General features: G+C 35.9%; 2 protein-coding genes across 3 annotated transcripts in view; both read left to right on the forward strand.

Annotated features, from left to right (window-relative positions):
* Window positions 1–27646, forward strand: part of Eaf2 (ELL associated factor 2) — a 1192577-nt gene that overhangs the window by 507888 nt on the left and 657043 nt on the right. The window lies entirely within an intron of this gene.
* The window catches only part of Stxbp5l (syntaxin binding protein 5L), a 331615-nt gene that overhangs the window by 224797 nt on the left and 79172 nt on the right, over window positions 1–27646 (forward strand). The window contains 2 exon segments of the mRNA XM_052158363.1: window positions 8477–8628; window positions 10498–10569. Of these exon segments, the coding sequence (XP_052014323.1) occupies window positions 8477–8628; window positions 10498–10569 (224 nt within the window).

Below are 27646 nucleotides of genomic sequence, written 5' to 3' on the forward strand. Positions count from 1 at the left end.
AAAAAACATTGGTAGGGGCTGGAGAGATGGCCCAGTGATAAAGAGCATTGACTGCTCCTCCGAAGGTCCTGAGTTCAAATCCCAGCAACTACATGGTAGCTCACAACCACCCCATAAAGAGATCTGATGCCCTCTTCTAGTGTGTCTGAAGACAGCTACAGTGTACTTAGATATAGTAATAAATAAATCTTTTAAAAAATGCTAAATTAATTGAAATTTTATGATAGAATTGAAGATTTACATAGAAAATATCTCTGATAAAATTGTAGAAAAATGTAGAAAAACATGTTAAAATTGAAGATTATCATGAAAAATTTTATATAGATATAATAATGTTAGGCATAAAAGTCTTACTAAGTTGACTGAAAGTGGAATTATAAACATTTTCTGATAAAGTTGAAGATTTACACGGAAAATATTTCTGATAAAATTGAAGAAATATATAAAAACATGTTAAAATTGAAGATTATCATGGAAAATTATACAGATAAAATGGTAGGCATAAAAATAATTCTAAGTTGATTGAAAGTGGAATTATAAACATTTTCAGGTAAAACTGAAGAAAATATTTCTGTTAAAATTCAAGAAATATATAGAAAAACACTCTAAAATTGACTATTTCATGAAAAATTATGCAGATAAAATGGTTGATATAAAAAACCTTTCTAAATTAATTGAAGGTGACATTAAAAACATTTTGTGATAAAATCAGAGATTTACACGGAAAACATTCCTGATAAAATAGAAGAAATATATAGAAAAACATGTTAACATTGAAGATTATTATGAAAAATAATGCATTAAAGTGGTAGACATAAAAAACATTACTAAATTAATTAAAAGAGGAATTACAAACATTTTTCTGATAAAATTGAAGATTTACATGAAAATATTTCTGTTAGTCTGTGTCTTTTTATTGAGGAATTGAGTTCATTGATGTTAAGATCAATGAATATTAAGACATTCAGGAATAGTGATTATTGCTTCCTGTTATTTTTGATGTTATTTTTATGTTTGTATGATTATCTTCTTTTGTGTTTGTTGTAAGATTTCTTTCTTGCTTTTTCTAGGGTGTAGTTTCCCTTCTTGTGTTGGCATTTTCCATCTATTATCCTTTGTAGGGCTGGATTTGTGGGAAGATATTGTATAAATTTGGTTTTATCAGGGAATATCTTGGTTTCTCCATTGATGATGATTGAGAGTTGTGCTGGGTATAATAGTCTGTGCTGGCATTTGTGGTCTCTTAGGGTCTGTATGAGATCTGCTCAAGATCTTCTAGTTTTCATAGTCTCTGGTGTAATTCTTATAGGTCTGCCTTTATAAGTTACTTGCGTCTTTTCCCTTACTGCTTTTAATATTCTTTGTTTAGTGCATTTGGTGTTTTGATGTCCAAGTCCGCTCAGTCAGTCAACAGGTTCTCCAGCACAGGAGTGAGGATTGAAAAGAAAGAGACAATTAGACAAAATTGCAGCATGATTCCAGTCAATTCTGAGACTGAAAGTGGGTTTAATAATTCCCAATCCACTTTTATACCAATTTAATTACATGCAGGAATTAAGATCAATAGTAGTACAATGAGGAACAGGCAAGACAGTAAACATACAATTGTCAAGGCAACAAGCAGTCCCAAGATCACTTCAGTGACAGTTGTTTCCAAGGGTGTGTAAGGATGACCAAAATACTTGAGCCTACTTCCTTGACAAAGTCCAAAATCTTGCCTGAAGCTTGCTTCTCTCATTCCACTCTAAGATTAAAATTCCTGCTGTAACCTACTTCCCTATTATGCCCTAATGTCAGATTCCTGCTTGAAACCCTTGTCCTTGGCCAATGTCAAATTCCTGCCAGGCCGTGTGATACCCCAATAAGGCTCTCTACATTTTGATTATTATGTACTAGGAGGACTTTCTGTTCTGGTCCAGTCTGTTTGGAGTTCTATAAGCTTCTTTTATGTTCATAGGCATCTTTTTCTTTAGTTTAGGGAAGTTTTCTTCTATAATTTTATTGAAGATATTTACAGGCCCTTTAATCTTGGAAATCTTCACTCTCTTCTATACCTATAATCCTTAGGTTTGGCCTTCTCATTGTGTCCTGGATTTCTTGGATGTTTTGGGTTACAAGCCTTATGCATTTATGCATTTTGTATTTTCTTGGACTGCTGAGTCAATGCTTTCTATGGTATCTTCAGCACCTAAGATTCTTTCTTCTATCTCTTGTATTCTGTTGTTGGTGCTTACATTTATGACTCCTGAATTCTTTCCAAGGTTTTCTATCTTCAGAGAAGTCTCATTTTGTGATTTCTTTATTGTTTCTACTTCCACTTTTAGATCCTGGATGGTTTTGTTCGGTTCCTTCACTTAAATGTATTTTCCTGTAATTCTTTAAGGGATTTTTGTGTTTCCTCTTTAAGGGCTTCTGCCTGTTGACCCATGTTCTCCTGTATTTCTTTAAGGGAGTTAATTAAGTCATTCTTGAAGCCCTCTATCAGCGTCATGAGATACAATTTTAAATCTAACTCTTGCTTTTCCGGTGTATTGGGGTCTTCTGGCAGGGTCTGTGCACAGAAGGCTGTGGAGCCACCTGGCTCCCTGGTGCAAATGGTGGCAGGAAGACTCTCATCTTTACTTTCATAGATTCTTTCATTAGTGTGTTAGATGATTACAGGACTCTGACTTGGCCTTACACTTGTCTCTCTTGGCTTTCTTTTGGACATCTTGGTGGAAGCCTCTATGATTCTAACTCTTGGACACATCATGTCTTCAAAACCAGAACTGTTGACCAACCAGATGTGCTATCATTGAGTTTTATTTGGGCCCACTTTAACGATGCATGCAACAGTCTCTGGGTGTCTTTCCAGCTAAATGTGTCCAGTGGCCTTAGGATAAATAATCATCTTGCTATTATGGAAAAATTCTGTCATGTACTTCTTTGAAACTAATTTATATTTCTGATTAATACTGCTACACCTTGAAGCCTATATCACTTCCTTCTTGATTTTCTGCCTTTAAATCATCCACAATATAAACCATCATCCTTAAGTCCATCACTATTAATATTAGTTTTCCACAAAGTCTCATGGGAATAATAAAATGGCATAGAAATAAAACATCCAAATACATCCAAAGTAGAACAGCATAACAGAAATAACCTCCCATCTACTTTTCAACAGAGTCCTCATTTCCATGTGAAAACTCACTAGTATCTTCGTATTGATCTATCATCAATATATGGTCACATTTTCTGAACTATTGTCAACAATTTGTATTAGTCTTTCTCATTTTGTTCAATGTTTTTTGTAGGTTTATTGATCTCTAAATATGATTTTTATCTTGTATATACCCAGAGCCTATAATGTTCATTATCTTTCCAAGGGTTTATATGACATTTGTCCATCTGAAAAAAATCTATATAAATTTCTTTACTCTTTTAAAAATTAAACTCATTATTTTAGAAGATGTTGGCCTTTTCCCGCTGAAATTTTTTTCAATACCTGTTTTGCCCAGTTTGAAAAATAATAAAAGTAGGTCTTTTCTAGACAGAACAATGACCAGAAATTTACTGTTTTGCTAAATAACTAACTTAGGTATTTACTAAAGCTGTTGCTGATGTTATGAATTCCAAGGAAGTGTCAGTTACATGATGATTTTTCTTTATTAATGTCTTACTAAATGTTCAGTGTTTTAAAAATAAAAATTATACTCTACAATAATATTCAGATTTACTTATTTTATCAGAAAAACTTGAGATTTGTAGATCAAATAAGACAATAAGTGTACATTGAACAAAAAAGTTTAAAAGTTAAAAAATTAAACTGATATTATTAGGTGTTCCTATGTACTATGTGCCTATATTAATATTATGTGCAATTCTTTTAAAATATTTCCCAGAGTATTGTTCTTCCTTTTACTAAATATAGGTATAACAATGTTGTTTAATTTTATGACATGCAGGCTATTAATTTTTATTTTAAATTTATGAATTTGTTGTGTCCTAGTGACATATTTTTACATCACTCAGAATTACTAAGATTTTTCTGCTACAAGCCATTTTGAGGTAATTTATTTGTACTATAGGAAGTAGAAGTTTGGTTTTCTTTTTTTAATTCAATATATTCTTTATTTACATTTCTAATGATTTTCCCTTTCCTGGGTCCCCTCTCCCCGAAAGTCCCATAAGTCCTCTTCCCTCCTCCTGTTTCCCAATCCACCCCTTCCCAATTCTCTGTCCTGGTATTCCCCTACACTGCTTCACTGAGCCTTTCCAGGACCAGGAACCACTCCTTCCTTCTTCTTGGGCATCATTTGATATGTGAATTGTGTCTTGGGTATTCCAAGCTTCTAGGCTAATATCCGTTTATCAGTGAGTGCATATCATGTGTGTTCTTTTGACTCTGGGTTATCTTACTTAGGATGATGTTCTCCAGTTCCATCCATTTGTCTAAGAATTTCATGAATTCATTGTTTCTAATGGCTGAATAGTACTCCATTGTGTATATAAACCACATTTTCTCTATCCATTCCTCTGTTGAGGGACATCTGGGTTCTTTCCAGCTTCTGGCTGTTATAAATAGTGCTGCTATGAACATAGTGGAGCGTGAATCCTTATTACATGCTGGGGAATCTTCTGGGTATATGCCCAGGAGTGGTATAGTGGGGTCCTCTGGAAGTATCATTCCCAGTTTTCTGAGGAACCACAGACTGATTTCCAGAGTGGTAATACCAGCTTGCAACCCCACCAGCAGTGGAGGAGTGTTCCTCTTTCTCCACATCCTTACCAGCACCTGTTTTCTCTTGACTTTTTGATCTTAGCCATTCTGACTGGTGTGAGGTGAAACCTCAGGGTTGTTTTGATTTGCATTTCCCTGATGACTAAGGATGTTGAACATTTCTTCAGGTGCCTCTCAGCCATTTGATATTCCTCAGGTGAAAATTCTTTGTTTAGCTCTGTACCCCATTTTTAAGGGGGATATTTGGCTCTCTGGAGTCTACCTTCTTGAGTTCTTTGTATATCTTGGATATAAGCCCTCTGTCAGATGTAGTGTTAGTAAAGATCTTTTCCCAATTTGTTGGTTGCCATTTTGTTCTTTTGACAATGACCTTTGCCTTACAGAAACTTCATAGTTTTATGAGGTCCCATTTGTCAGTTATTGATCTTAGAGCATAAGCTATTGGTGTTCGGTTAAAGAAATTTTCCCTTGTGCTCATGTCCTCAAGGGTCTTCCCTAGTTTCTTTTCTACTAGTTTCAGTGTATTTGAAGTTTGGTTTTCTGTATTTGAATTATAATTGGTTAATAAAATGTTAGTTTTTAAATGCATAACATGATAACATATGTGTATATATATTAATATTTCATTTTATTACATATATAAATTCACAGTCATGACTTCCAATGGTCAGACTTCTGATTTCTCAAATTTGTAAGTATGTGAAAATGATATCATACATACTATTTTTTATCTTTTCTTATTTTTAATCTTTTCTTAAATGAACGGCATGTAGTACTTCTCCAAATTTTGGAGAGCCACTCTTAGGCAGCCACACTACTATGAATGTAAACAACTGATACTTTATATGTCCCGTGTATCAAACTGCTGGTTCAATGTAGCTATCTTCCTTTTCCATGCTCCTGAGTCCATGGCAAGCACGGTTCCAATCATTTATGTACTTTTTTGACATTGTTAGATTACAAATATGAACAAAATCATAAAGTGTTAGTTTTTCTGTCTTGCTTGCTTCACATAGCATAATATCTTTGAGGTTCATCTATGCTACTATAAATCTCAGAATTCCCTTTTTTAGGCAAATCAGCATTCTGTTGTATGTATACGTAATTTCTTCATGCATTTGTCTATCAGCAGACACTTGAGGCATTAAGTTCAGGAATGCAGATAACTTTTCCAGCTACTGGCTTCATACATTTTGGATAGAGATTGAGAAAATGAAATCACTGGATCGTATAATAGTTCTATTTTTAATTTTCTTTGAAGAGCCCTCATATCATTTTACATAATGGGTGCATGGGTTTACTTTCCACTAATGATACAAAGAGCTTCAATTTTTTCCTGATGTATTTCTCTTGCTGATGATATCAATCTTGTCGGGTCTAAGGTGACATCTCATTGTGGTCTTTATCTGGATTTCCTTTAAAATGATATTGAGCGTATTTGTATTTAACTAGTTCCCTGTGTTATTTCCTCCTTGAAAAACATCTATTCTGGTTATTTGACAAATTAAAAATAATTTTGGCATTTATGAGGAGTATTTTTGCTGTGGATTTGTATGAGTGGCTTATATATTTATTTTAAATGTTAATTATATTAGATACATATTTTCAAATCATTTAGTCTAATTCTCTAGGTTATCTTTTATTTCTGCTGCTGTTTTTTCTATGTAAAAGCTTCTCAGCTTGATGATTCCCACCTATTTGTGCTTTGTCTGTATTTTTAGTGTCATATTTAAAAAAAAATTCTATTAACAGGAAGAAGGAAAAATTTACCTGTAGTATCAGGTAGATACTTTATGGTGTTAGGACTTACACTTGAGTCTTTAACTTATTTCAAATGAATCCTAGTGAATGGCTTAGGAAAAAGGTCCCAATTCGTTCTTTTGAGTATGAATACATAGCTATTTTTTTTGTTTAGATTTATTTATTTATGAGTACGCTGTTACTCTCTTCAGACACACCAGAAAAGGGAATTGATCCCATTACAGATGATTGTGAGCCATCATGTGGTTGCTGTGATTTGAACTCAGGACCTCTGGAAGTGCAGTCAGTGCTCTTAACCGCTGAGCTGTCTCACCATCCTGAATACATAGTGCTTAGCACCTGTCACTTCCCCCATCTTGTATTCTTAGTTCCTGTGCCAAGGATTAGTTGACTTCATGTCTGTGGATTTATCTTTGTGCTCTCAATTCTGTTTCAATGTTTCATGTATCTATTTAATCACTGTATCATAGTATTTAAATAACTATCATTTTGCAATATACTTTGAAACAAGGTCTTGTGAAGTCTGTAGCTTTGCTCATCTTTAATAAGTATAGTTTGACTAACTCAAGTCGATAATGGGTCAATACAAAATTTAAGTAGAAATTTTATTGTCAGATTTCCTCCTTTTTGCAGCTAAATAAAAAGTCCCATTGATAATAAAAATACTATGTGTTCTCTACATGTTTATTTATTAGTGGACACAGGTTGTTTGTATTCCTGACTGTTGTGGACAGCAATGCATTGAGTATAGGATTGCACATTTTCCATGATGCTGATTTTGCTTACTTAACACAGAAATCCAGATGTGAGGTCACCATGCCACATAGTTCTATTTTAAATTTTTGAAACTTAAATATTATGTAAACTACCCATGTTGTCTTTTCATTCTCTTTCCATGGAATTGTGTCTCAGCCCATTAGTTTTAACCTACTGATGTTTTAGAATTAAAATGAGTATTTTGTAGGCAGCATATACAGGCAGTCCTGATAATTTTAAATTAATTTATTTATTCACTTTACATCCCAATTGCTGTACCCCATCTGGTCCCCTACTCTGGCCCTCCCTCGCCTTCTCCTTTGAGAGAGTGGAGCCCCCTCCCCCGGTATCCCCACACCCTGGCATATCAAGTCCCTGCAGAGCTAGAAGCTGATGTTTCTCTCACAGAGGCCAGATAAAACAGTTGAGTTAAGGGAGTGTATTCTACAGACATGCTACAGCTAATATTTATTTAATCTTCAGGTGACCAAAATGCCTGCCTAGGAAGCTGCTTTAATTAATCAGTTAAAAAGTTGGGCACATCTATTTGTCTTTTAATATGTAGAAGAAAATAAGGAACGAAGATGAGTTGAAAATTTTTTGTAAATCAAACTGTATTTTTTATATCTACTATGGTGTCAAAAACTAGTTATATGCCAAGTGTGTTGGTATATACTTTGTCTCCTGAGATTCTGAAGATTACAGTTCAAGGCAGGCCTAACTACATAGAGAATCCCTGTTTTGTTGTGTGTTTGTTTCATAAAGCTAGAGAAAGGGAAAGATGAAACAAAGGTTTAAAAAATGATTAATTTAAAACAAAGCAATCAGAATCTTATTTGCAAAAGACACTTGATTGTTTACCGAAGCATTTGTGTCTGTTAAGTGTTCCTATTTCTTGACTTATGTATCCTTTGCATTGAAAAAATAATTTATGTGATTCTTCTATAAAAACTATAAAATCAAGTTAAATACTGTGTTACTTTCACAGCTTAAATGTAAAACTTGCAATGAAGCATGATTGCAGGCTGTCTCTAATTTTTGCAGTATTCAGTCATGTTTAATATGTTCTGCTCGCTCTATCCACTGTACGATAGGCTTGTTTCCTGACTGTAAAACACTAATCACTGTTCGATGTCCCCAATCTTAGATTATGTTATAGCAATCTTTTAACAAACTTTAAAATGAAAATAATCATGCTTATGATACATTCTAGTTCTGTGTTTCTCCTTTTCTCAGAGTTGCATTTGGAAACTGCACTGGGTTGGTTGTGGTGGATTTCATACAGAAGACAGTACTGTTAAGCATGGGGACCATTGACCTCTATAGATCAAGTGACCTCTACCAGCGCCAGCCCCGGTCTCCTCGAAAAAACAGGCAGTTCATTGCAGGTAGGGAACAAAGGAGATGAGTTCTGAGCTTGATTTGTTCACTTGGGTTTTTTTTTTTTTCCCAGATTGTCTTTTCTTGTGTGATACCATTCAAATGCATGCTAATACTGACTCAATATGCAAATAAATGAATTTAGAAGAAACAGCAAAAAATCTTTAAACAGGCATGAGTGGTATTTAAAGTTCAATTTGCTGTTGAAGCTAGGAAGTATCTCAGGTTTCTTAGATTGGATTCCTAAAAAAACAAACAAAAAACTGATAATAATGATAATGATTAATGATAATGATTAATAATAATGATGATGATAATGATGATGATAATAATGATAAGTATAAAATTGGAACCCTGGTTGAATGTTCCTTAGAAATTCTTAGAACAGATTAATTGTTCTCTAAGATAGTTAGCCCCTTTTAAATATAGTTAGAACTCATCAGTTGCTTTTCATTTTTTAAGTAACTATATGTTGGCCATTATCTATTCTTTACTGATGGTGACTAAAATAGACATATGTTTATAAACATAATAAATACCATTCACTGACATTTAAGTGCTATGAAACATGGCATTTTTCTTAGCAGGAAAAGCAAACCAATTTAACTACAAGAGAAAAGAAATTTAAGTTTTAAGTAGGCTATGGCAACAATGTTAATAGTTTGAATTATCCAAAATCTTACTGCACTTCACTATATATCCAAATACATGGCTTTAACATTCATAAATGTTGTATTTTTATTATTTAATGGAAGGTACTAGTTGATTAAAATTGCCTTAAATGTAATGTGTTATACATTTTAATAATGCTTTTATATTTCCTTTTTAACAGTAATTAACTGAATATTGAGACCTTTGATAAAGATACACATAAAATATTACTTTATACTATATCACAGTTGTTACTTCCCAAATAGCAGATAGGTCAGTTATAACATCAAGTGAATTTCCCATTTGGACAAACGGTGTTTGGTTAACTCTCAACTTCTTTGTTAACTCTTTGAAAAAGCAGAGGCACAGCATTTGTCCTTCCAAGCTTGCCAGGGTTTTATTTGGGGACTATCAGATTTCAGTTCTATCAGGATCCAGAAAATTTATTCTCTGTGGGTTCTACCTCTATCACTACTAGATTCTGAAAGAAAATCAGAGTAAGAGCTATTCCTTCATGTTCAAAAAAGGTGGTTGATTTTGAAAGTTCAGAATGTAGGCTATGAAGATGTCAGGGGCAGGTAATTAAGGTGCTGCCGCAAGGATGGTCAGAGAACTGTAGATCTTTGCCGGCATTTCAGTTACTTGTCTGGGATCCACACAGAAGGAGAAGAGTGAATATTTTGACTAGGAAAACTTAATTCAACTCATTGGGTAATTGAAACTTATTTGGTCTCCAGAAGACTGTTTACAAATTAGAATTGTGATATAGGGAAAAATTGATAAAGATATTAACATAGTCTCTCTTATTGTATAAGGTAACCAATGAGTAACATACTTTATATTGTAACATAAATTAAAAACTAAAATATCTAAGCTGTCTTTTTAATTGCTCAAAGATTAAATATAATAACCTTAATAATAAAAGTAATTCCATGTAGTATTATAAACCAAACAATTCCACAATGGAATTGTAAGAAGAATATGCCATGAATTTTATGGGAGAATTTGATTAAGTAAAAGTGCTACAGCATTCTCATCATTCATCTGTCACTTTTCTAATTGATTTATTTTTAAAGTATCTCCTCTCTGATTCGATTACCTAATCTTGCTACCGTTTCTTCACCTTGGCTGTTCTAGATTCTGGTATGATACCACTTCCTTTCACTTTAGACTGTTTTCTCTCTTTCCTCTGCCTGCTGCTGCTGCTGCTCTGGCATGCTCCAAAGACAACTTTTGCATGCGTGGGCTGTCTAACTTTTATCCTGATTTAACGAAACGGATCCGTACTTCCTATCAGAGTAAGTTCTCTAAAGGTTAGGCGAACTGCTTTTTTTTTTTAAGTCATAATTCCTAAGCTAATTCCATTCATGAATGCTTAGTAATGTGTTTTTCAAAAAAAAAAAAAACACATTAGACATGCATGCAAATTTTGTTCTGTTATGGAAATGCAATCTGGTGTTTTGATCATTTTATTTTTTAATTTTCAAAATTTTGATTTCGATATTCTAAATCATTGTTGTCATGTGCCCATCCACCAGCCTTTATTTCTGTGTTCATTTCAAACCATGTCCTATTAGTCCAGCAGTCACTGTGCTTCCTTTCTAAGAAGGAAGAGCTGTAGTATTTTTGGAAATAGTGACCCTGACATACTGTGTCAGTAACAGTTCCTTCCTTATTTTATCATTGTTGTGTTTTTGACCATTTAGCAACCTTATTCTAATTAGTGTAAATGATATTCTTTTATAGTTCCTGGGGATAACTAAGTATTCATAATTTATGGTGCTTTTTATTAAAATAGAATACCTCAAAACACATTTCAATGGTGATTTTAGGTACCAAACTCTGGTACATGGAGGAATTAAAGTCATAGCTAACAGGTGAATAATACTAAATTTTTTTCTATGGTAGCAAATGAAGATGGAAAGATGGGTGAAATAAGTAATTCTAAGCATTGGTGCAGAAAGTGTGATGGTGTGTCACTGTAGACATAAAAAACTAGTAGAACTATGGGTAAATAGTTCAAATAGTTATTGACATGAAAAATGTTTATATTGTGCTAATATATTTTTATAAAAATCAGGTTGCTTGCCAAATATACAATATGGCATTATAGTTGTATAAAAGTACATAGTACATACACAACACACACACACATACACACACACACACACACACGCACACACACACATTTGAACATCGGTATTGTTGTAACCTGAATTTCCCCAGACATCCTCTTACTAATTGAACCACACCCTGGTATAAATCATAAAACTTTACAGGTCCAATGTTCCTGCAGGACGCTGGCTCCTGTGAGGCCCTTACAATCTTTCTGGCGCTCCCAGTGTGACCTATTTTTAATTATGCTCTCTATCTTTGACCACTTTGGGGATACCGCTCACTGTTCCTGTTCCAGGTATCTGTGTCACCTTTGACACCTGTCTTGGCTTCTGCTACTCCTAAAACAGGAAGAGATACTAGGATATTTCTTGACATTGTGAAATTATGTGAAATTCAATTTCCATAATAAAGTTTTGCTGGAACATAGCTATACTTCACTTGAATGTTTTCAATGGCTGATTTCACATTTTAATGGCAGGATTGAGTAATCAGAAAATCATATAGCTGCAATCCTGTCTCTCTATGTACATTTTAAAAAGTTTTTTGACATCTACTCTATAACATTTTTTCACACCCATCCTGTACAACCACATAAAGAACTTGAAACTTTCCATCAAGAGTTTCCGGTACATCTGGATACCATTTTAGCTTCCCAAAATATTCAAGAATATGACACTCAGGTTTTGTCAGTTTCTCATTGTTTTCCTATCTGATGTTTCCAGTAATCAACATGTGATGCTCTTATGATAAGTAGAGAATAGAGGACAAACGCTGGCTCTGAGCTTGTCAGAATTCCACAGTACCAGCCATAATCAGGAAGCCTTGAAATGTGCTGAATGTTTCTATATTCCATTAATAATAATAATAATAATCTCTAAGCTTTTAGAGGTTTTATTTAGGACCATCTAAAACATAATTTTCTGTTACTTCTCTATAAAAAATATGCTGCTTTGTTGCATAAAATATATAAAAAGGCAATCCAACCCACGCTAACTCTGGCTACTCTTTGGCCCTGATCATCTTGCAGCCTCCATGGCTAGCCCCATGCAGCAATTGCCCATCTCTCTGTTCCCTGACCTGGAGCTCCGCCCAGCTTGCTAAGTACCCACTGGCAGATTACTATCACATCAGCCTCACAATTTCAAATTCATGTGGCCATTTGGGGTGCACTCCTTGCAAACCCATGCTTTCTCCCCGGATCCCAGTTGAGTCACATGTGAAGGAAAACACCACACAAACTTTGTTCAGAATCCACAGGTAACTCAGTCGCTGGGTGCAGCAACTAGCATCCTAATTTTGTAAGCTATACTAAATTTAACTCCTTCTGGTGGATCTACCATCTAATCTAGGAGCCACTTGTTAGCTACATATTGTCCTCCAAGCTCTCCCCGTCCAAAAGCAAGACACCTTTTTTTGCCTCTCCTCTGACCCCTCTCTGACCCAGAAGTCCTACCTACTCCTCGTCCAGTGATTGGTTCCTAGAAATCTTTATTGATTAGGGGAAGGCTCACAGGAAGTCACCTGAGTACATGATTCACTCCTAGTCCCAGGCAGCCCCTCTTGGGGAAGGACAATTAGCATCAAAATACAATCAGCACCAGGGCTATCCACAGCATTTCCCCCTTTCGGTTCAATTAAAAGGCTCTTTAATCTCAGATATAAATTGAGCACAACTATTACCGTTCTGTAATTTATAAAGTACAAAATATACCTAACACTCAGTCCATCTTTTTTGTCAATGAAATAGAACACTCTGTTATCTATCCTAACTTTAAAAAGGCTTATAAAGGCTTATCCTGGTTTAGTTTGTATACTATCTGAAAACTATCTTCTCAAATATATTTTCTCAATGTTAAATACCTAGGTTGGCTATGAGACTATAACTAGTCTTTCAACACCGTCAGAAATTTGGAAATGACCAATATTATCTGAAAATATAGGAAGCCTTTACACAGCTTCCAGAACTGAGACAAATTGTAGAGACAACTGCCTACCCATACAGTCCCAGTAAGTCAGGAAGTTGGAGCGTGTCTTCAGCCTTCTGGCCCAGGATATTCTGACAGACCTTGAAAAACAGGAATTATTAAGGACTAGCTTATTCTGTCTCAGCAGAACTAAGCTGTCCTAACCTATAACTTGTGTCCTCTCAATAACGGTTGAGGTCTGCAGGAGAAATAGGCAGTTTCTGCCCAGTGGTCACGGAGCCACAATGTACCACCTCACCTGGAAGTATAGATGCTCAGCTGCTTCTTTGAATCTACAAATGGGAATCAAAGGAGCAGGTATGTCTCAACAACAATCAAATAACATTGGCACAGTCTGTGGTTTTCTGATGCTTTTGAAAACTATCTGTTGTAAAGTAATCTGCACTGTTGTCCATTAACTACTCTCAGCTATTTCTAATTAAATTATCTTCAAAACACCGTACAATTAACTCAGAGCCATGAATTTGTTATCTGGCCCTTAAAATCACAGGCTTAATCATCTCAGATCAGTTTGTAATGGTATTTACTTGGACTGATCCCAAGCCTTGTACTTTTAAAATATTTGTATCAATAGAAGAAATTCATACCAATGAAAACCTTGATTCTGCATCAAAATAAATAAATTATAACTTCAACTTAGTAACTATTGTAAAGATTTTTACCCAATGAGATTATGGCTACACAATTCTAGCTATTTCCTCCCTATTCAAATTATGACCATTTCTAAATTCCTGAGAAATACAACTTAGAATAACTACCTCCAGACACCCAAGTTCAGGGAACTGGGGCAACGAGTCTTTATAACTACTTCCAGCTTAATATGGACGTTGAGATATCTTTGGAGGGGGGAGGTAGGGGAAATGGGGGTGATGGTTGACCACAGACAACAATTGTTTTAGTCCCTCATGTCTGTATCCTGATTGGGTCTTGTTGAAAGTCCTTGAGATGAGGAGTTCAAGCAGGCCAGTTCAGCATATCTGGCAATGAGACTCACAAGGCTGTATAGTCTGTAATATACAAATCTCAAAACAAAATTTTAGTATCGTCAAGATAACTTTTTTGTTTGATTCTCTGGAATCTAGTTCTCTTGGGGTGGGGAGGGGGGGCTCCTCCTATCAAATCTAATGCATATAACTCTGGAAGTTGTATAGACACTAATCACCTTTTCTAAAAATGCAAAGATAAAACCTTTCTCCCAAATTAGCATGTCTTGAGCCAGTAACCAGAAAAACCTTTAGCTTGACCTCTCTCCCAGAGGAATAATATAACCAAAAAAACTCAAAATCATTCCCATTTTGAAAATTAAAACAATCCAAAACAAGTGAAATAAGATAAAATACTGTATGAGCCTATTCTCAGGCTTTTTCTATTCTGTCATGCCAGGAAATTAACGAAAATTCCCATCCACATTCAAAGGATTTGAGTTTCCTCCAGACTTCAATATACCATCTATCTGTTATGCTCTCTACCTGGAGCCACCGACTTCCATAAATACCTGCTCATCGAAGGCAATCATCACTGCTCTCTACTTAGGTGTCATTAAATTTTCCCTATTCTAGTTTTGAACCTCGGGTAAAATTCCCCATGTGACTCAGATAAAATCTGTATATAAATCTATCCTAAAAGCAAATAATTCCAACTTTATAAATTCACAGTTAAATTAATATCTGCCCCAACATGTAGGCAGCTTCCATTCTCCAGCTGACTCAGAGCAGCCATCTTTTCACAGTAAGGAACCTCAGAGCCCTCTTTCTTTGTTTCAAGGTTCCAGTGTTTGAGTCATGTGACTTGATTCCGCTCTGCTCGCCAAACCTCCAGATTTCTGACTAAATTTCTAACTTGTAGGCTAAGAATCTTACATTTCTAGTGGATTCTTGCCTGCCACGTTAGACATCATTTGTTGCGTGAAATATATAAAAGGCACCATCCCATGCTAACTCTGGCTACTCTCTGGCCCTGATTATTTCACAGCCTCCATGGCAAGGCCCATGCAGCAACTGCCCATCTCTCTGTTCTCTGACCAGAAGCTCTCCATCTGGCTGCTCAATTCCCATCAGCAGGGTGCTGCCACGCTAGCCCCATGCTTCCAAATTCCCATGGCCTTTTTGGGGTGTACTTCTTGCAAACCCACATTTTGCCACCATACCTTTCTCTCTGGACCCCAGTCGAGTTGCCCCTATGAAGGATAACACTACTCAAACTTAATTCAGAATCAGCAGGTAACACAATCCCTGGGCACAACAACTAGCATCCTAATTTGTAAGCTATTCTAAGTTAAATCCTCTGGTAGCAGATCCCAAAGGATCCACTGCCTGAAATGGAGGTGGGGATGAGGGGAGGGGGAGGGGTCCCTCTACCTCTCCTAATTTTAGCTCCACACTGTCTCCGGTCCAAAAGCAAGACACCTTTTTCTGCCTCTCCTCTTCCCCTCTCCGACCTGGAAGTCCTGCCTACTCCTCACCCAGTGATTGGTTCCTAGAAATCTTTATTAATTTGGGGAAGGTTCACAGGAAGTCACCTGAGTACATGATTCACTCCTAGTCCCAGGCAGCCCCTCTTGGGGAAGTGGAATCAGCATCAAAATATAAATAACACCAGGGCTATCCACAACACTGATTAACCCAACTGTGTGTTCCTGCCCTTGTGATTTACTCATATCTCCTCTGTATAAATGCCTCCCTCAAGTTTTCTTTTCTTTTCTTTTTTTGAATCTGAGTGTATTTTGTAGCTCTCAAGCAAGGTTTTTATTGGAGGGGGGGGGCGGTTATACATAAAAAACCAAACATAACAACTCTTAGAAACTGTATCTAGTAAAACAATCACTAATACCAACAAAAGTCATTTGGCACAATAAAATATAAAAATCTAAGCATCATAACTCTGAAACTACATGTTCAGTGAATCACAAACAAAACAGGCAACATCATGATTAATAATATAAATCATCAAAATATAACAATTCTAAAAGGATGTATTTAATAGGGCAGTCTTCCAAGGCTAGTGGCATATTCTCATGAACAGGTTAATAAATCTTTTTTTTTTGGAATTTATTTATTTTTATTTTTTTTAATTTTATTCGATATATTTTTTATTTACATTTCAAATGATTTCCCCTTTTCTGGTTCCCCACTCCCCGAAAGTCACATAAGCCTCCTTCCCCCCCTCTGTTCTCCCACCCATCCCTTCCCACTACCCTGTTCTGGTTTTATCTTATACTGCTACACTGGGTCTTTCCAGAACTAAGGGCCACTCCTCCGTTCTTCTTGTACCTCATTTGAAGTATGGATTATGTTTTGCATATTCTAGTTTTCCAAGCTAATATCCACTTATTAATGAGTGCATACCATGATTGATCTTTTGAGACTGGGTTACCTCACTTAGTATGATGTTCTCCAGCTCCATCCATTTGCCTAAGAATTTCATGAATTCATTGTTTCTAATGGCTGAATAGTACTCCATTGTGTAGATATACCACATTTTTTGCATCCATTCTTCTGTTGAGGGATACCTGTGTTCTTTCCAGCTTCTGGCTATTATAAATAGGGCTGCTATGAACATAGTAGAGCATGTATCCTTATTACATGTTGGGGAATCCTCTGGGTATATGCCCAGGAGTGGTATAGCAGGATCTTTTGGAAGTGACATGCCCAGTTTTCTGAGGGACTGCCAGACTGATTTCCAGAGTGGTTGTACTAATTTGCAACCCCACCAGCAGTGGAGGAGTGTTCCTCTTTCGCCACATCCTCGCCAACATCTGCTGTCTCCTGAGTTTTTAATCTTAGCCATTTTGACTGGTGTAAGGTGAAATCTCAGGGTTGTTTGATTTGCATTTCCCTGATGACTAGTGAAGTTGAGCATTTTTTAAGATGTTTCTCTGCCATCCGAAGTTCTTCAGGTGAGAATTCTTTAACTCTGTACCCCATTTTTAATAGGGTTATTTGGTTTTCTGGGGTCTAATTTCTTGAGTTCTTTGTATATATTGGATATTAGCCCTCTATCTGATGTAGGGTTGGTGAAGATCTTTTCCCAATTTGTTGGTTGCCGATTTGTCCTTTTGATGGTGTCTTTTGCTTTACAGAAACTTTGTAATTTTATGAGGTCCCATTTGTCAATTCTTGATCTTAGAGCATAAGCTATTGGTGTTATGTTCAGGAACTTTCCCCCTATACCGATGTCCTCAAGGGTCTTCCCCAGTTACTTTTCTATTAGCTTCAGAGTGTCTGGCTTTATATGGAGGTCCTTGATCCATTTGGAGTTGAGCTTAGTACAAGGAGACAAGGATGGATCAATTCCCATTCTTCTGCATGCTGACCTCCAGTTGAACCAGCACCATTTGTTGAAAAGGCTATCTTTTTTCCATTGGATGTTTTCAGCCCCTTTGTCCAGGATCAAGTGGCCATAGGTGTGTGGGTTCATTTCTGGATCTTCAATCTTGTTCCATTGATCCGCCTGCCTGTCACTGTACCAATACCATGCAGTTTTTAACACTATTGCTCGGTAATATTGCTTGAGGTCAGGGATACTGATTCCCCCAGAATTTCTTTTGTTGTTGAGAATAGTTTTAGCTATCCTGGGTTTTTTGTTATTCCAGATGAATTTGAGAATTGCTCTTTCTAACTCTATGAAAAATTGAGTTGGGATTTTAATGGGTATTGTGTTGAATCTGTACATTGCTTTTGGCAAAATGGCCATTTTAACTATATTAATCCTGCCGATCCATGAGCATGGGAGGTTTTTCCATTTTTTGAGGTCTTCCTCTATTTCCTTCTTCAGAGTCTTGAAGTTCTTGTCATATAGATCTTTCACATGTTTGGTAAGAGTCACCCCAAGTTACTTCATACTATAATAAAACTTTTGAACTACCATCTAAACCCTCTTGTGCCAATTTCCTTAATTAATGTGCCTGTGGTATACAAGCTTGTACAAAATATGTCTGTATTATTTCCGTTCATTTAAACAGTTAAGTATTTTATACTTATACTTTACATGACAAGAATCTGGACACTGCATCAATTAAGCTTTTGAAATTTAAATTCAACAAAAGAATTGAAATTTGAGTAAAATAAATTCTCTATGCTCTCTACATCCAGCAGAAGTTCTGAGCTAAACAAATAAATGATGATGGTGTAAGAGCAAGGCAGAAAAAGCTATCTTATGGGGCTGGAGAGATGGCTCAGCAGTTGAGAGCTCTCCCTTCTCTTCCAGAGGTCCTGAGTTCAATTCCCAGCAATCACATGGTGGCTTACAACCATCGGTTATGCGATCGATGTCTTCTTCTGGTGTGTCTAAAGACAGCTACAGTGTACTCAGATACAAAAAATAAAGAATTCTAGGGGAAAAAACCTGAGAATTCTGACTTTTAAAAAGCCTATCTTAAGGCTGCCCCCTTTCTCCTTATCTTTTCAATATTGTACTTGAGGTACTAGCTCGGGCAATTCGACAACATAAGGAGGTCAAAGGGATACAAATTGGAAAGGAAGAAGTCAAACTATCATTATTTGCAGACGACATGATCGTCTACCTAAGTGACCCAAAGAACTCCACTAGAGAGCTCCTACAGCTGATAAACAACTTCAGCAAAGTGGCAGGTTATAAAATCAACTTAAGCAAATCAGTGGCCTTCCTATACTCAAAGGATAAGCAGGCTGAGAAAGAAATTAGGGAAATGACCCCCTTCACAATAGCCACAAACAGTATAAAGTATCTTGGGGTGACTCTTACCAAACATGTGAAAGATCTGTATGACAAGAACTTCAAGACTCTGAAGAAGGAAATGGAAGAAGACCTCAAAAAATGGGAAAACCTCCCATGCTCATGGATCGGCAGAATCAATATAGTTAAAATGGCCATTTTGCCTAAAGCAATATACAGATTCAATGCAATACCCATCAAAATCCCAACTCAATTCTTCACAGAGTTAGAAAGAGCAATTATCAAATTCATCTGGAACAACAAAAAACCCAGGATAGCTAAAACTATTCTCAGCAACAAAAGAAAATCTGGGGGAATCAGTATCCCTGACCTCAAGCAATACTACAGAGCAATAGTGTTAAAAACTGCATGGTATTGGTACAGTGACAGGCAGGAGGATCAATGGAACAGGATTGAAGATCCAGAAATGAACCCACACACCTATGGCCACTTGATCCTGGACAAAGGGGCTGAAAACATCCAATGGAAAAAAGATAGCCTTTTCAACAAATGGTGCTGGTTCAACTGGAGGTCAGCATGCAGAAGAATGCGAATTGATCCATCCTTGTCTCCTTGTACTAAGCTCAAATCCAAATGGATCAAGGACCTCCACATAAAGCCAGACACTCTGAAGCTAATAGAAAAGAAACTGGGGAAGACCCTTGAGGACATCGGTACAGGGAGAAAGTTTCTGAACAGAACACCAATAGGTATGCTCTAAGAGCAAGAATTGACAAATGGGACCTCATAAGGTTACAGAGTTTCTGTAAGGCAAAGGACACCATCAAGAGGACAGATCGGCAACCAACAAATTAGGAAAAGATCTTCACCAATCCTACATCAGATAGAGGGCTAATATCCAATATATATAAAGAACTCAAGAAGTTAGACTCCAGAAAACCGAACAACCCTATTAAAAAATGGGGTACAGAGTTAAACAAAGAATTCTCACCTGAAGAACTTCGGATGGCGGAGAAGCATCTTAAAAAATGCTCAACTTCATTAGTCATTAGGGAAATGCAAATCAAAACAACCCTAAGATTTCATCTTACACCAGTCAGAATGGCTAAGATTAAAAATTCAGGAGACAGCAGGTGTTGGAGAGGGTGTGGAGAAAGAGGAACACTCCTCCACTGCTGGTGGGGTTGCAAATTGGTACAACCACTCTGGAAAGCAGTCTGGCGGTTCCTCTGAAAACTGGGCACCTCACTTCCAGAAGATCCTGCTATACCACTCCTGGGCATATACCCAGAAGACTCCCCACCATGTAATAAGGATACATGCTCTACTATGTTCATAGCAGCCCTATTTATAATTGCCAGATGCTGGAAAGAACCCAGGTATCCCTCAACAGAAGAGTGGATGCAAAAAATGTGGTATATCTACACAATGGAGTACTATTCAGCCATTAGAAACAATGAATTCATGAAATTCTTAGGCAAATGGATGGAGCTAGAGAATATCATACTAAGTGAGGTAACCCAGACTCAAAAGGTGAATCATGGTATGCACTCACTAATAAGTGGATATTAACCTAGAAAACTGGAATACCCAAAACCTAATCCACACATCAAATGAGGTACAAGAAGAAAGGGGGAGTGGCCCCTGGTTCTGGAAAGACTCAGTGAAACAGTATTCGGCAAAACCAGAACGGGGAAGTGGGAAGGGGTGGGTGGGAGGACAGGGGAAGAGAAGGGGGCTTACGGGACTTTCGGGGAGTCGGGGGGCTAGAAAAGGGAAATCATTTGAAATGTAAATTATATCGAATACAAATTAAAAAAAAAAGGCTATCTTATTACCACAGGCAGTCAGGGAAAATCTCATATTAAACAGATAGGAGAACTAACTCTTGTCAATACTGGACTGACTGGAATTTTGCAACAATTATAGATTTTTTTTTTCTAACCAGAGACCCACATAAAAAAAAAACAGAGAAGTAAAATTAGGTCCTTATAATGTTGGATTTAATCAGGAATTCTATATTTCTACCAGTGTTCTCTGTGGTGGCCCCGATATCCCTGAAACCTGAAATCAGATGTCTTAAAGTCCTCTCTTAATGATAAACATTGTATGTTTAAAGAGGTTAATTCTTTAATGATTCATATATACTTATTTCAATTCTATAAAAATTTGTGTTGAATTTTTAGCTGAGATAATTTGATTGTATTTTCAATAGTCTTATATTACTATAATTATATTACTATAATAGAAATATTATATCTTTTACAAGAAGTATCCCCTAGCCACTAAAAATGAGTGCCTGTGCAGTCCCTATCTATAAAGAGAGATCCCATTTCCATGGAAAGTTCATCCTATTCTGATTATAGGAATACATTTATTTATCATTTAATGGTCACTTTATAACTCTTTAAAGGAAATGAGGATTTGTTAATATAGTCCTCTATAAATGAGAAAATTAGCATTAAAACAGATTAAATTCATTTCTCAAAATCCTAAAGGGTAAGTCAGACAAGCTCACATGTGTGTGGCACTAAGAAGACCCACGTGCTTTCCACCATGGTATACTGTGCCTCTTACAGTTTTAGTCACGTTGAGGACCTAATCCATCATTCTTTAATCAAAAGCCACTCCCTTCCCCATAATACCCATTATCAATAAAATAACATAATCAAAACTAAAACAATTTGAATTTGTTTTTCATATCTTTGAAATGAAGAATTAGGTAAAGTACTCCATAAATGTCTCTAATATCTCTAAAAAGTTTTTTTTTATTCTGTCACATCAGTTTTGTCCTTGAAGTAATGCCACTTTTATATTTGAACCTTATAATTTTAATTATGATGAAATAACTTAATTTTAATCTTTTCTTGATCTATTTTTCTGATTAGCTAGTCATCTAGCTTAATAACCAAGAAGATGCCTTTCATAAGCCCTTAAATTTATGCCTCCAAATCTCTTGTATCATAAAATAATAAAATATAATTGAAAGAAAATCTCTATATTTAATAAATTACTGTTTGTGGAATCAGTGAAATACATTGGAAAGAGCAGTAGATACATGTTCAAATTTAGATTAGGTTCTACTTTTTCAACTCATTGACTACTGTAATCTTAAAGAAGATACTTAAATAATTGAGATTTCTTCTCACATATATAAAATACCATATAAACCATATCTCTGCCTCTCTTAAAGAGTTGCAGAACTCTTCTGGGTTGATTTTGTAAAAGAACTTTTATAACTACTAGACATTTTTAGTATTCATGGGTAATGTAGTCAAACAGCAGATGGTTAAGTAACTTCCAGAGTCATAATCATTATATGGAAACCAGTGAGTTAAAATTCCATCTTCTCTGACAGTACCTAGTGTTCTGTTTCTGAGAATGGCAGAAATGTTGCCAGTTAAAAACTTATTGTATGCCCTGAAAGTCAAAGGAAGTTTGAAAATACTTTTGAGGTAACGTGTGGTTAGAAATATTTGCTTGTGCACCAACATAAAACTGTAGAAGGGATCCTTTGAGATTCAAATTTTCCAGTGTTGACCAAATGAGATTTTTTTCAGCTTAGGGGTGTTCTAAAATCACAAATGAGAAAAAAAAAAAAGAAAAAGAAAAGAAAATGAGTTAAGAGACTAAAGAAAAGGAGAGGGAGAACAATTAAAGGAGGGTAAAAATAAATATCTGAAAACAAAGTCCAGCATGAAAGGAAGGAAAAGAGGAAAAGGATAAGAAAAGAAATATCTCAGACAAAAGAGAAAATGTCAGCATTGATTGTGATAAATAAAAAGATCCACTCATTGAGTATTTTTAAAGTTGCATGACTTTCTTAGGCAGTGCACCATGGTGAGGGAATCACCCTGGCCTGTTACTTGCAGTTTCTATTGACCATTCCCTCCATGGGTAGACAAATCCAGAGATAGACTCTAGAACTGAAAAGTAGGGATGCTGTGCTGGAGAAAATGAGAAGAGTGGCTAACTAAACACCTGATTTTTTTTTTTTATCTGAGAAAAACCTATTCAAGAAAGAAATACATAAACGCAGCTTTGCAAGATAATAAGGAAGCAGTCAGAGCTTTGGGTTCCCAGTTCCTAACAAGTTAGAGTCAGAGCACTGGGCTGGATTTCCCACTAGAATTAGCCAAGGCTAATTTCTTTACATGACAAAATAAGAAAACAGTGTTTTGTTTTTGTTTTTGTTTTTTTTTTTAATAAAAGATATATGGCTTAAAGTGATGTTTAAAAAGCCATTTCAGGCAGACAGTACCAGAAGTGAACCCAAAAAAGACATCCAAGTACTAATAGTTTCTAGACCATAGCAAAAATAAGCAAGGCTCAGGTAAAAGCCAAATAACTCCTTCAGCTGAGCACATGAGGAGTTCAGAAGACCAGGGCTGAATCACACTGCTTTCAAAGCATTTGTCTTGAAAGGGTGTAGACAAACAGGTCAGTACTTATATTGGATAAGCTATTAAGAGGAAGTTTTCACTCTCATTTAAAAAAAAAAAAACATGACATAAAGTTACTTGACTATGAAATAATCTACTCGGAAAGAGATTTGTGATAAGAGAGAAGGAGAAATTTAAAAGAAAGCAACAAAATTCTTAGAAAGGTGAGGAGCTGGGGATCAGCATGTGTGCCAGGATTGACATGATTATGCCAGAGAGGTGCCACATAAAAACTATGTGACAGCATTGTAATGATGTGTCAAAATGTGAATGAAATGAAAAAATTATAAAATACTATAGAATGTCGATACAAAATCTACTGTTATATTAATAATCATAAAAGGGAGGAAAATGCCAAACTATGATATAATTATATCCCCTCAGTTTCCTATTTTCCCAAAGTTTTTATGGGAAAAACACTCTCCTCATAGTCAAAAAAAAAAAAGGTGTACTTCAAAATAAATACTGTTTTTAATACTTACATTATGTGATAATAACTAAAATCTCCAATATGAGTTTGGGGTTCATTGTAACTTGACAAATGAAAATAGTTTTACCATTAAGTTCACTTTGACCAAGAAGGTAGGTTAAAGAGCTAGACAGACAAAAAATTCAGGAAGTAGTGCACAAATAGATAAATGAAGCTTAGCTCTGCATGTGTGCTCCAGCACGTGGAAGTGCACACTCAATGATGCACGTGCTCACATGTCATGAAGAAGCCAGAGGTCAGGCTCAGGTTCCATTCTTTTTGGTGGGTTTTTTTTTGTTGTTGTTTTTAGGTTTTTTTTGTTTTTTGTTTTTTGCTTTTTTGTTTTTTTGTTTTTTTTGTTTTTTGTTTTTTGTTTTTGTTTTTGTTTGTTTGTTTGTTTTTGGTTTTTTGAGACAGGGTTTCTCTGTATAGCCTTGGCTATCCTGGAACTCACTCTGTAGACCAGGCTGGCCTCGAACTCAGAAATCCACCTGCCTCTGCCTCCCAGAGTGCTGGGATTATAGGTGTGCACCACCATGCCCAGCTCAGGTCCTATTCTTTAGGGTTAATCCACCTTGGTTTTTTAGTTTATACCCAGTACCATTATGTGCCATGGCATTGCCATTCCGTGCCACCCTATGTGGATACTGTACATGGACTCTGGGGAGTCACACTTAGGTCCTCATGCTTGTGCATCAGTCACTTTACAGAACAATCTCTTTTCCAGCCTTGAAGCTAAGTTTTTAACTTCCGGTTTTTATTTTAATTTCTTAGTGAAATAATCTAACATGTACTTCATACTTCTTGCCTATTAATGATATTGTAACAACCTAACCTCATTTTTCCTGTCTCCTAATAGCTACCTAACCTGGGAAATTTATGTAACGGCCTCTGCCCCTTTTCTTATCAGTACAATAAAAAAGATAATATAACATTTCTTATGGTTTTGCTACGTATAAAAGAGATAACTTACATAAATTACCTTGTGTATTAGGTACAAACTATTGCTTATAGTGAATATGTGGGTATTAGTCATTCATAATTTTAGTTATTCAAAGTCACCCAAAGTTTTCCAAATTTTTATAAAATCTGCATAATTTTTTTAGCTACACATACTACTCACTAATCATTATGGTTCTTTTTTCTGTTACTTATCTGTTGTTCCAACTTACTTTTCTTAATATTTCTGGTTTAAGCAGTCTCTTCCTTTTTATAACCTGCTATTTCTAATTGGATGTCATATAACAAAGCCTGTTTAACTAAATAAAAATTCAAGAACTATCTAAGGTAATGTCATTGTGCTTCTGTAAATTAATATGCATTGCTTATTTAGTTATAAACTTCTATATATCCCCTTTTTAGCTACTTGGCAAAAAAGAGTACTCAAGATCATTTAATTGTTGTATACTCTCAGGTTAATAGTAATACTTATATCAATAGATATTATAACAATATAATGACAGAAAATAGAAATTTCAAGGTTTTATGATTTTTAAATAATTTATAATTTTTAAAAATTCTTGAAATTTTTCCAATGAAATATGAAATAGATCATGTAACATGCCTTGAAACTTATACTCAAAACCCTGAGAAGAATATGATGGAGAAGAAAATTCCTAAGACCTTCAATTTTTTTCTCCTATCTTTTGTATGTTTAGGAACACAATGACTTACAATTGTATTACAGTGTTAATAGTATAGTGACACACTGTAAAATTGTTCAGACAAGGAGAAAGAGCTCCTATATCCTGGATATTTTAAAGGCCATCCAGGTTTATATAAATACACTATGTGATATCTGTACAATGATGGGATCATCTGGATATTTGAACATACTCTACTTATAAGTAATAAACAACCTAATTGTAGATTAGTTTCTGTTTAAACTGTATCATAGATTTACTCCTGTGATATTACTTATTAAAAAAGGTACACTCAATCTTTGAACTTAAAATATCTCATGAACATGGGGGTTAAGGGACATTTTCATAATAAGACATTACATTTTCAGCTTGCAACTTTTATAAGGGTTGTTTTTCTGTTCCTATATTAGTTTCTTTTCTGTTGCTGTACTAAAATTACTCTAACAAATGCAACTCAAGAGGGAAAGTGTTTGTTTCGGCCTACAGGTCACGAAATAATGTAGTCCAGCATGGTAGGGAAGAGAGAGCAACAGGAGCATGAGGCTACCTAGCAGTCAAGAATTTGAAAAGAAAAAAGGCAAAACAGGAATTGGGGACCAGGCTATAAAACCTCATGGCTCTCCCCCAGGGACACACATTTCAACCTTAAATTCTGTCCTTGGCCCCATATGCTCATGGCCGTCTCATAATGTAAATGCATTTAATAGAAATTTTTAGGTCTCCATAATCTAACATACCAGTGTTTAAAGATACAAAGTCTCTTCTGAGACTCAGGGCCTTCTCTTAAGTACAAACCCTGTAGAAAAAAAATAATAATAAAACAAATTAAAGATTTCATTCTTCCAATTTAACACTGGTACAGAGTATTCATTCCCATTCCAAAATGGAGGAATGGAATAGAGTGAAGACAGATGGGACCAAAGCAATAGAAAACTCAACCAGGAAAACACAAAGTTTTGTACGTCCACGCCCAGTATGCAGAGCTTCAGTGTCAGAGGGCTTCGGTGGCTCCACCCCTCCACATATATGTGCCTCCTGCAGTCTATGTCTCCCTCCAGGGCAGCTTGTACTGCCTGAAAACAGTCCTCCTCAGCAGGTATCCCTTGTCTCTGACATACCCAGCATCTTTATATCTTCATCATAACTTAGGTTTCATCCTCACAGTCATGCTCAGTGGTCCTGAAGACCTTCCTTTAGGCACCCCAACCTTGCTGTACTTGCCTTGCCTCAGTGGCTGAGACCATGGAAGATGAATCCATAATCCTTTCAATCTTATATCTAGAACAAGTACCACATGGATAACACTAAAAAGTTCTACTTCCAACCATAATAGAGTATGATCTCATTGGGACACAGTTGCAATACCTTCTGCATGCCAAACCAAAAATACAACAACAGCAACAAACTTTAGGGTATTGCCTTCCAGGACCAGGAAAACCCTCAACCTCTCTCCTGCCACAACTTGGAGGTTATACTGGATGGAGTCTTCTCCTCCTTTCCTGTTGTATCTGGCTTTTATTTACTGGCACTAATCTCTTAACAATTGTAGCCTTATTTTTCAGCATGTACCTTAGCTGCAATCTTTAACTTCCCAGTGTACTTCTCCTCTCCAAACTGTACTTTTTATGTCCTTCTGCCCTATTTGTTGCTCTTTTTTCATTGTAGGCATGTGTAAATGTAATCAGGAATAACAAATGGTACAAACCGAATGTTATATTGGTGTAAAATTTACTCTACCAAAAATACTTGATTACTTTGTATGCAGCCTCATACAAATTCTCAGGACATAGTCAGAATGTATCCATATATGGCCGTATCACAGAAATGGCTCTGGCCTATTCTTGATAGAGTTCTTGTCTCACGAGCTGGTCCTCCAATGTCTGTATTTCTCTCATCACTCCTGCTTTCCAGCATAAAGAAAAAGGAGATAGGGAGAACTAGGAACAAAGACCATTTTCATCACTCACAATAGCCCTTAAATATTTCTGGGCTTGGAAACATAGATATATGCATTTGTTCAGAAAGTGATAAAATGGAAGTTAAGAAATAGGAGGTGGATAATGCAG

Source organism: Apodemus sylvaticus, chromosome 15, assembly GCF_947179515.1.
Source record: "Apodemus sylvaticus chromosome 15, mApoSyl1.1, whole genome shotgun sequence".
NCBI classification, from domain to species: domain Eukaryota; kingdom Metazoa; phylum Chordata; class Mammalia; order Rodentia; family Muridae; genus Apodemus; species Apodemus sylvaticus.